The following is a 10,900-nucleotide window of genomic DNA, read 5'->3' as shown; positions in this document are numbered from 1 at the left end:
GGGATTCAGTCTACCCTAAAGGGAATTGAAACATATTTCTATTGGCCTACCATGAAAGTGAACATACATGAGTATGTTTCCAAATGTGTGGTATGTCAAAAGACAAAATTTGATAGAGGGAAGCAACTTGGATTGCTTCAACCCTTGCCAATCCCTAATTCACCGTGGGAGAGCATATCCATGGATTTTATCTTTGGATTGCCTAAGTCTATCCATGGGAATACGGGAATATGGACGATAGTAGACAGGTTCAGTAAACAAGCTCATTTTATACCTGTCAAAAAGACTATCAAAGCCCATCAAATGGCAACCCTCTTCATTTCACAAATTTTCAAGTACCATGGCTTGCCAATGTCCATAGTGTCGGATAGAGATCCTAGAATGACCAGTAATTTCTGGAAGGGTCTCTTTGAGAATTTAGGAACAAGGCTAAACTTCTCTTCGGCCTATCATCCACAAACTGATGGCCAAAGTGAAATAGCTAACCTAACTATTCTCGATCTACTAAAAGCCTATGTAACGGAAGTAGATCAAAGATCCCAATGGGAGAAGTACTTACCCTTAGTAGAGTATGCTTACAATAACACTGTACATACTTCTACAGGAAAAGCACCTTTCGAGGTAATTGAGGGAAGATCAAAAAGTCCCTTGCTACTTAAGGTACATGGGAAGATCTTCGCTGCAGATGAGTATAGCCGAGACCTACAAGAATCTTTCCAAAAGATTAAGGATGCTATCTCTATCTCACAGCAAAGGCAAAAGGCTGCTGCTGACAAGCACAGAAGAGCCCAAGCCTTTAAAGAAAACGATTGGGTCTTGTTAAAGTTTCCCAAGGCTCGCTTAAGGCACACGACGGGCAAGAATCCTACGGGCCACCAAAAGTACTATGCTAAACTAGCAAAAAGGTACTATGGTCCCTTCCAGATTCTTAGGCCAATCAATGAGATGGCCTATCAACTTAAGTTGCCTAATCATTGGCTCATACACAATGCTTTTCATGTGAGCCTCTTAAAGCCTTACAAAGGAGAGCCACCTCAAGAACCAACTATTGAAGACCCACCGGAGATCGAGGACCACGAGGAGGTGCTGCAGCCCGAGTCCATTCTCCGACATGAAGACAAGGTATTAAGAGGCGGTAAGACTATCAGACGATATCTTATTAAGTTTAAGAATTATCCTTTTGAAGATGCTAGATGGATGCAACGCATACAATTAAAGGATAACCTAAACCTTGTCAATGCTTACAATGCTTCCCAAGAGTAAGCAAATGTACAAATTGTTAAAAATGAACAAAAATTTTTGTCTTATAAGACTCTCTTTTTCTTTATTTGTGCACAAAAATGAAGTAGTATGCATGCTTAGATCAAGTTTGCGGAGACGACGTCTCCCGGACACCAAGTAGAGCTTGTCACTCTACTATGGAAGACTGATAGGACTAATGTGCAGACATGCTTGCGGCAGCCTCAGGCTCTCAAGCGCCAAATGGACTAGTCATCCATTATGGAATGATGTCGTAGGGTAACATAGGGATCCTCTACCCGCTAAGAAAAGGACTCATGCATATGCTTTATCTTCTCTACACCATAGTCGAGGACGACTATGATTTCAAGAGAGAGGTAATGTCATAATAATCAATATCTAATTCTCCTAAATGATTTTCTCATTAAACTGATCATTTAATGTGGGGAAGTGCCAAGGGAGAAAAAGCTAGAATATTGGTTAAGTTAGCAGACCGGCCACAGTAGGGATCCAAAGGAGGGAAAATAGGGATCCAAAGGGGGGGCCATCTGCAAAAGAGCCATGTGAAACAATGGGCTAAAAAGACCCTAAGGTTCAGCCCATTAAGACTTCCAAAATGCTAAGGTTCCAAAATTCAAAGGTTGTGTCCAAAGGTCAACCTTAGGGAAAATTGGATGCTTAGTGTGTGCCCAAAAAGTCTTTCTACATCCCTACATGGGAGGGGGCGAGCCCCAAAGCTAGGGGATGAGAGAGAAAGCCACACACACACACACAGGCTCCCTTTACACAAAGGGAATGAGGGACACATGTCAGCTCCCTAGGCCAGATGCCCACAAGGTGTGCCCAATTCCTATTGGAAGACCCTTGAAGTGGACCAATGAGAATTAGGCTAGAGTAAATCTAGTTTAATTAATTTAAAAACATTTAATAAAAGAAACCAATAAGAATTAAGTGTCCTAGAAGACTATTGGGCAGTCTCCCAAGGGGTCCAATGAGCATTCAGGAGCCCCATGGCTTGCCTGATTCCTATTGGCCAGGAGGCAAAGGGGTCCAATGAGAGTTTAGTTTAATTATTTAATTATCTAAAACTCTCACAAAAGGGGAAAGGGGGACACATGTCAGAAGGCTATCACTTATGCTGCTTAATCCCTATTGGCTTGACCTGGGGAGGTCCAATGAGGCAAAAGCCAGACTAACTTAGCAGCTAGGGCTCGCCCAAGAGAGAGGGGGGGCTGATTTTTGCTTGGCATTGACACACACACTCTCACACTTGACCATGTGTGAAGGGAAAATACTCTATCTCCTCCCAAGCTTTAATGGAGAGCTCATCACCTACTCCAAGCTTGTGAGATAGAAGCCTACATCAACACTCTCTTGGCATGTGGATGCAAATCCAACCAAGAGCCAAGCTTCAATGCATGCTCATCTTCTCTACCAAGCTAATTACTAAGCTAAGCTATGCTAATATGAGTGATTATGTGAGGAGATGTACTTCTTTCTCGTATGATACTTCTTTTTCCTCTCAATCTACTCTCATACCCTGCTAGCTCTCACCATCTTCGAAGGTGTGTGAGGTCTTGGGTCTGAGAACGGGGATAATTCAAGTTGTGTTTGATTAAGTGTTTTTCTTGGTGTATGAAGCTTCCATCTTCATTGCACTAGCTAGTCTTGAAGGAACACAAAGAATTGTATTGTACAATGTCTCTCTTGATGGGAGAAACCATAATACAAAGCCTTTTGGAGGGGGGACCGGCTCCATGCAAATCCGGTCCTCAACTGTTGTCAATAGCTTAATTGCTCTCTCTTTTGAAAGTATTGTCGATGCTATCTAACTAGGTGTTATGCTTTTGTTGCTCTCTCCACCCAAGCACTCTTGTAATTCTCATTAGGAATCTATTCTAATGAAATGCCCACTATGTTCATGCTAATTTCCGCTACAAATAAGATTTTAGGCCATTAAATGTTACACTCAAACCACAAGCTGCAATTACATCTTCAGCTCAGAATTTATGCACTCAACTTCAAGCATCTCCCGTGCTTCCAAAAGTGCATCAAACTCGCACACAATGCGACAACAGAAAATTTGGAATTTCTGTATACAGTCAGTCTGAGCTGAATATCAAAAAAACGGTGAGGAATTTGCAAAAAGTTTCTTCTGCAAAGTTGTAGACCATGTCGAAACGGATGGGCATAGTGAATAGAATTCTCAGATCTGCATTCTACAAGGAGAAAAACGAATCTGAAAATAATGCTGCTGCGCACACAGTTTTTAGGGCAGCACCTTCACTTACACACAATCTTCCACACTCCTTTCTGAGCTTCCACAAGAGCATACATCACTCTCAACTGAGATCACAAGCTCCCATTGCATTCTCACGAAGCTTCCAAGCTTTCTTAATCTTTCTACCGTCGAGAGCGAGCGAGCTATCGTCTCGAAGCTCTCAAAGCCGTCATGCTCTCCGCGGTCACCATAGCTCTGATACCAATTGAAGGGGATCGAGGAGCACCACAGACGGAGAGTGAGCGAGAGAAGGAGACACACGACACAGATATGGGTGGGGAGACTCCAAAGAGTGAGCAGCCCCCTATACACTTATGCTATGTATAAGGTATACAAGTCAGTGGGCGCCCAAACCCTGGGCGGCCGGGCAAGGCACAGGCGCCTATACCCCAACAGGTACATGCATCCTAAGTTCCAACAAATAGCAGTTGACAACTTAGTTGATTGTGATGCCCTAAATGCAACACCAAAACTACACGAGTGAAGCATGTGAGAGTTTCTATCATGACCAATGCCTTGATTGGTAAGGATGGTGAGAGGGGATGCTAATGCATCTAAAGAATTCTTCATTCAATGAAAACACTATTTCCAAAGAAGGATAACAACTCTCTATTAGTCTATTTAGAGAGCCACTACCACTCACCAAGGACCCATATCAATTGTGTGAGGGGGGCGTCTCTAGCCTAATCACAAATTCACTGCCTCCTTAGAGAGAAACATAGGATGTTAAGACAAGACATCATGCAAAGGGAGTCCATTACTTAATTCATTCCCAAGAGACCTCAAATTGACCTAATAATTCTTGAACTCAACACACACACACACACATAGATAGAGAGAAGGGGGTGGGGGGGAGGGACAAACTTTCCATGATTAGGAGGACTATGTTGAAGCTTGGCATGAACACCTAGAAGGAGATTTTTCCGTGGTCAATCCACAAGAATGTGGAGAGTAACTACACTTCATTAGTTGTTTGATCTTACACTCAAAAAGGTAAACATAGTGTTGATCCAAAAGATAGATTTGTGCTTGGTTGATGTGAATGTGGAAAGAACTTAGACCTTGTGTGTTGTCATACATTATCATCTAGAAAGTAGTTATAGTGGTGGTTGATGCACAACTGTATTAAAGAGCTATAAAAGCTCACATGAGAATCATAGGCATTTGCCCACATTTTCCCTCCCCGTGAAGGGAAGGAGAACAATGGTTGCTTCAATTGACGCACATGTAGCCACGGCAACGTGCAGGTCACATACTAGTGAGTTATTATTATCTTTCAAACGATAAAGATCACCATTGGCATATTGGCTAACATTATAGGGAGGCATGACTAACACTCAAAAGGTCAATAGGGTAAATCAATAGGATAAAGGTCTCAATAAGAGGACACGTCCCAAAGCAAGAACACTTTTTGTTTGAATCTACTCTATTTTTAAAATATTCAAGTGTCATGATGGGTTCGGAAAGGATATAAGGAGATTGTGACAAGGGCTTTCTTTTCATATCAATTTCACTCAAAATCATGACATGAAGTCAGTGTTCAGAGTAGGTTGCTTGAGCTAAGCCTAGTCGGCTCCAAATCCACATTAGTCGGTTTGAAATCGAGGAAAAGGAAGGAAGATTTGTAAAAAAAATCAAGAAAATAGTTTCAAAATCCTCCAACTTTTAAAAATTTGACTAGTACTTCCGGATTTCATTGTCAAAAGTAGAAAACATGGCCATCTATGTAAATAGACTTTCCCGAACACTACTTGAAGTGGAAGATTGAAATTTGAATTACTCGAGTTTAAATTTCTCTCTAGTAGCCTCCAGGTTGTTTGAGCGTCCTTAACTTGGCCCCTTTACCCTAGGCGAACTTTATGTGAGGACGGACGTATGGTACCTTCTTGAATGAATGCATATGTACTTGGAGGGGTCTCCACAAAAGGGGGTAACTGATTTGAGGCCCCCTCCGTCCTCCACTAACTGCACCCAAGAGTTGCGCAATTGCAAAACAAATATATTACCCCCATTGTTCTGAAAAAAATGTGTCTTCGCTTAATATCATGCCGTTTCAATTCCAAAAATGCCTATTGAGGGCAAGGGGGAAAGTAGAAATTCCACCCCAAAAAAGAGAAAAATAGTGTAAAAATATGAGAATAACCTTAGTTTTTATAATTTTCTCTTTGCAAATAGAAGAAAGGGAATTTTGTATGTTTGGGAAAATGGTTTTTCTTGGACACTGATTACCCCCATCCTTTGGCGCGTGTATGTGAGGCATGCCAAGTCAAATCAATTAGTTCAACCTTTCTTTTACCATTAACCTCTCCGTGTGGGGGGTACCTACTCCAATCATTGCAATCCAATGGTATTGTGTAGAGTTCAAACTTTAAAGGCTCTATCTTCTCTGGTTGTAAAAAGGTCCATTCTGCTTGGGACCACTCTTCGGGGAAAAATCATTCTCACAAAACATACAAAATTCCCTTTCGGGTAGATTCAAAGAGGAAATTTTGCAAAATAAATGGCATTTTTTGCAATTTTACTCTATTTTCTTATATTGTCCAAGCGGATTTTCTCCTTCTTCCCCTCCCTTCAAGCGACTGATTTGGATTTTCAACCAGCTCGAGGCTAAGCTGAGGCACGCTTTTCCCGAACACTGCTTGGGACTGCCTCTTTCCCTTTCTTTGAGGCCTGTGATTTTTTCTTTTAAGTAAACACATATGTTAGCTTTTTTTAAAAAGGGTTAAAGGGTCTCACTCTTGAAGACATATCAGAATGCATGTATTGTCAACTTTTCCACAAACTTCATCATAAGAGGAGGGAGGTCCAATCGCACTGAATTTTTAAATCGCATTAAAGGTGTTGCAAATATACAAGTATGAAACATCGTGTCGAGAAGGCTACTACTCCTTTGTCAAAGAGGGGTGGTGAATTCGGTATTGTGATCTAATTGGTTTAATGAACCACATACAGAAAGTATATTCTTCAAAAAAATGTTAGGACGCTCGGTGTAAAGCTAATGTTCGGAGTTATAAAGCCAAAAGCTTTCAAGGTCGGAGGGCAAGCGTGGGATCATGTGTGGCATACTTTCATTGGGCGTGGCACTCATCGTGAGATGAGGAGAGCGTGTGAACTCCAGCGAGCTCCCACAGCTATCTGGTGACGGCCGCCCGGATGACGCGTCCACACTCTGGCCGCCCGCCCACGTGGTCACCGGCACCTGCCGGTTTCCCCCCTGCTGCCCAACCTGCAGCTGCCCGTAGTCTTGGAGAAACGGCAGGTGGCAGTTCTCCCACGGCTCTGGCTTCACAGAGTTGACCTGCTGATTGTAGTGCTGGTACAGGGCAGTGAATACTGAACTCTCTGCAAAACCGGTAGCACCGGCCTCGCCGGTCGCGTTGGGAACTGGCTGTCCGCCGGTCACATATTGGCCTTGTCCGGAGGGATACGAAGCACTTATATTTTGGCCGGACAGGTATGAACACGAAAGAGGACCTCGGGTTGTGGATGTGTTCCATGGCACTTCTGTCAAGGCTGGCAATGTGGCTGCCATTTTAGCGATTCGATCATCCAAACCTTTGTGATGAGAGACACTATTGCCCAACAATGTGGCTGCCAGTTCCAAGTCCTCCAATGCCATCTTCTTGCCGCTCGCACTCTTGTGGAAAACGCGACAAAGTACCCATTCATCCTGCATCATAGAAAACCTTGATCAACTTAGTTCATGTTGTTAAACCATACCATTTATATTGTTGAGACATGACCACGATTAAGTCTCTTAATCCAAAAGCTTATGCTCAAATTAGAAGCACATGACATTGTGAAATCAACAAAACAAACTCTCTCAAAATGGTTATTCCCATCATTTTGTGTTGCTTTCCTATTTGGAGCAAGTCCCTTATGAGCAATACACATGACCATAGAATCCAAGTCTCTTGATTAAGGTGCAAAAAAGGCTCTAGCTTTGTATTTGGCATCAGACAAGAGATGGTCTATTCAGCAATCCTTAGTACCTACAGCTTCAAGCAACTGCTCATGCATGATACTTGGTAATTTTGTTGTCAATAAAGCTTTTTTGCAACCAACCAATATTTGAGACATTTCATTCCTCGCCAAAGTGATTCGCATATGCTGCCCGTATGACGATACAAGCGTATTTGCTATAAACCATGATGGCTTAACCCATGATGATGAAAATTTAAACAACACAACTTAAATGTGACAGTCTAGGCATTTCGAAAACACAACATAGATGTAGCAACCTACGCAAGAACTTAACGTCTTCGTAGAAAAATACAAAAACAATGAGCACCAATGCTTTGAACGAGCATGTAAATGTTCTTAGTTGCGGTTAGCTTGACAATAGAGCTTGTTCTGCTAGCTAATTCATTTCACATGATGTTCTATTTAAAATTGCATCAAGTTAAAAAGTGAAGCCTTCTATAGATACCTACATCAATCCATGGCAAGCACCAATTGGCCTATATAAGGAAATCAAATTGCACCTTGTAGAATTCTTGGAATCATGAAGAAGGCGATTTATTGCCATCATATACAAGGACTGACTAAATACTACAACCTCCTTACTAATTGCATTGATGGTCAATTGTGGGTAAGGGTGTAGAACTAGGCACCAATCTATACTCCCATTATCCATGTAGTACACAGAGAATATCTTGATACAATAACTAAGCAATTCATGACATAGCTATTGATTAATTAGCATGTTTAAGTTAGTGTAACAAACACAAAATCATACAAAGAAACACCTCTACACATGAATTAAGCAAGACGCGTAGATGTTTTCTTGGTACGTTCTCAGGCAAACGAGGAGAAGATGGATCGAAAATATCTTAGAGGACATGATTTAGAGCTACTTGCAACTCCATCCTTTGGCAAGTGAAAAGTCAAATGTCAACTGGCTTATGGACTTAACTACAAACGGTTGCCGGACTTGCCTTAATTAGAGACAAGTAGAGCTGAGGGATATCAAGGGGATCCTAACCATACTAATTACTATAATGCTTGTTTTATATTTTCACAAACATATATGTGTATTTTTCACTTTTAGGATGATAATACGCTCAAAGGTCATGCTTTGAGATGTTTATGTTTATGTGCAACTCGTAGTGTCACATATAGATGTACAAAGTGGTTAAGGTTTATCTCAAGGTGGATGAATGTGCATGTACTTAGGTATGAGAGTAAGGTCGTGCAAGACACGTGATGCATAATTATCAGTTATATTTTGAAATAAATGTGCCTCATACATGGTCACACATGCACCGATTTTTTGTCTTATACGCAACTATGCAAGGCCTTTCGTAACTATATATGCCGATGTTGACATAGTTGCATTAGTAATATCTTATTGATAACTTTGCTTCGTGTGACCACATGCTAAGGCAAGTTATTGATGGAGCTATGTATGAACCTTAGCCGATACGAGGCAAAGGGAATGTGGAAAGAGGGAAAGAAAACCATCAACAATGCATGCATGTTAAGAAAATTGAGTGGTATAATTAAGTGCATGCACCAATAAGAACAGTGAATGAGGACCATGAACTAGTCATTACCTATAGTTCAATGATTGGGGTTAGATGGATTTGATAAGGATGCAATGGAGGAGTGGGGCTAGTGAAGGACGTGGACATACCTTGGAGGATTTGAGCTTGAGGGAATGTTTGAGCGCGTCCTCAGCTCGATACTCATGCATCACCCAATTCGACTTGGTGCCCTTGGGGGCTCTCCCGTTGTAGAAAACGAGAGTTTTCTTCATGCCAACTAGCTTGCCCTTGAGATTCATGAATGAGCTACAGCTACTAGCTGCGCCTGAGGAGCCGCTACCCGCCTGCTGACCCGTGCCCATCACCTCCCTGTCCTTGCCCGTCGCCTTCCAATAGCCCGCCTGCGTGGCTCGATTAGTCCGGACGCCCGTTGGGTATTTGCGGTCCTTTAAGCTGTAGAAATACCACTCCTTCTCCCCCATCTTCGCTTTCCCTGCACGCCCCCACAGCAATCCATTCATTAGTTAATCATTGCCCATTAATTCTCCCGGCCTTTCGCCGATTTAATGGGATAATCGGTTAAAATGCTATGATCAAGATTGCTTCTGTGCTCCTCTCATTTTTTGTGACCATCCCAATGACTTGCTGCTCACGCTACCCACCATCAGTGGTCGTTGCAGATTTCATGCATCGTGCACGGCTAGCCTGATTAGTTACCCCTTTAATTATGTGAGAATAATTACAGGAACCTTAAACAGCCATAGTATAAGTCCTACTAACTCCCCAATAATCAAGAGAAGTCTGTGACTCTTAAAAAAATTATATACCCTGCAAGATAAGGTGATTCTAGTTTCTGCAGTCTATTGGATTCCGCCAAATACAAGCAATCAATTATAACTCTGATCGACTCTACCACGGACTCATCCTCCTTTTCCCGGAACTATAATGCGAGTGATTAATTAAATTTTAATAGAGCGGATTAGTGATATGATTAGGGCAAGACCAAGATTTTTTTTTATTTTTTTTTGTTAAAAGAACTACTACCTGGAAGCTCCCACGGCTCGCATTTGTTGAGGTCTGCCTCGGATATGGCCTGATCGCAAAAGTTGGGGTTCTGAATTTTTTTGGCCAGATAGAAGGTGACCAACTCTTCATCCGTGGGATGGAACCGGAAGCCCGGAGGCAGCCACGAGGGTCCACTTTCTTTTTCATGACTGCTAGTGCTTGTAGCATTCACAGAACAGCCGCCACGATCCATTGTTGTGTGTGTGTGTGTGTGTGTGTGTGAGAGAGAGAGAGAGAGAGAGAGAGAGACAGAGAGCGGATCAATAAAAGCTGATGAAAAGATTGAACGCAAAGCTTGACGACAAAAGCCTAAACACTGTGAAAGTACCCGGGGGAGAGGGTGAGGATGAGGAGAAGCTGCAAAGGGAGTGTTCGGGTCGTGTGTGTGTGTGTGTGTGTGTGTGTGTGTGTGTGTGTGTGTAGCTGTAATGAGAAAGAGAGAGAGAGAGAGAGGGAGGGACAAACGCAGAGAATGTATCAATGATAAGCACCTATGTTGTTAAGGCAGTAGAGTTGTATTAATGGTGGAACAGAGGAATAAGGCGCTTATAAGAGGGCTACAATGGGAGGGTTACAACTTCCAAGTTGGTAATCCCACACGCTTGAGAGAGGAGCAACCAAATCCAAAAGGATCTGAAGTGCAGGGGGAGTCGATTGAGGAGCGGGAGGGTACCGTGTATGATTATGAAGCCTGCTAAGGGGCGGATCGGCGAGGGTTGGGGGGGGAGAGGCTGAGGGTGGGAGGGGTGGTGCGGCAGGAGGTAGGCAGGCCGAGGGGGTGCTTTTTATGTGAAAATGAGGATAGAGGTGTATATATATGCAAGGGGCC

The 10,900-nt window shown here is 42.6% G+C and overlaps 1 protein-coding gene across 1 annotated transcript; it reads right to left on the bottom strand.

The window, feature by feature from the left end:
- Positions 1-6,331: 6,331 nt before the first annotated feature.
- Positions 6,332-10,838, bottom strand: LOC147447770 (uncharacterized). Its single transcript, XM_086523486.1, has 3 exons — positions 10,051-10,838; positions 9,156-9,499; positions 6,332-7,190 (listed from the first exon to the last, which is right to left on the bottom strand). The coding sequence occupies exons 1-3, from the start codon at positions 10,262-10,264 to the stop codon at positions 6,516-6,518; spliced, it is 1,233 nt and encodes a 410-aa protein (XP_086379612.1). The 5' UTR covers positions 10,265-10,838; the 3' UTR covers positions 6,332-6,515.
- Positions 10,839-10,900: the final 62 nt, after the last annotated feature.

This window comes from Adiantum capillus-veneris, chromosome 11, assembly GCF_014529385.1.
Source record: "Adiantum capillus-veneris isolate H3 chromosome 11, ASM1452938v2, whole genome shotgun sequence".
In the NCBI taxonomy this organism is placed as follows: Eukaryota; Viridiplantae; Streptophyta; class Polypodiopsida; order Polypodiales; family Pteridaceae; genus Adiantum; species Adiantum capillus-veneris.
This window is presented reverse-complemented; position numbering and strand designations above follow the sequence as displayed.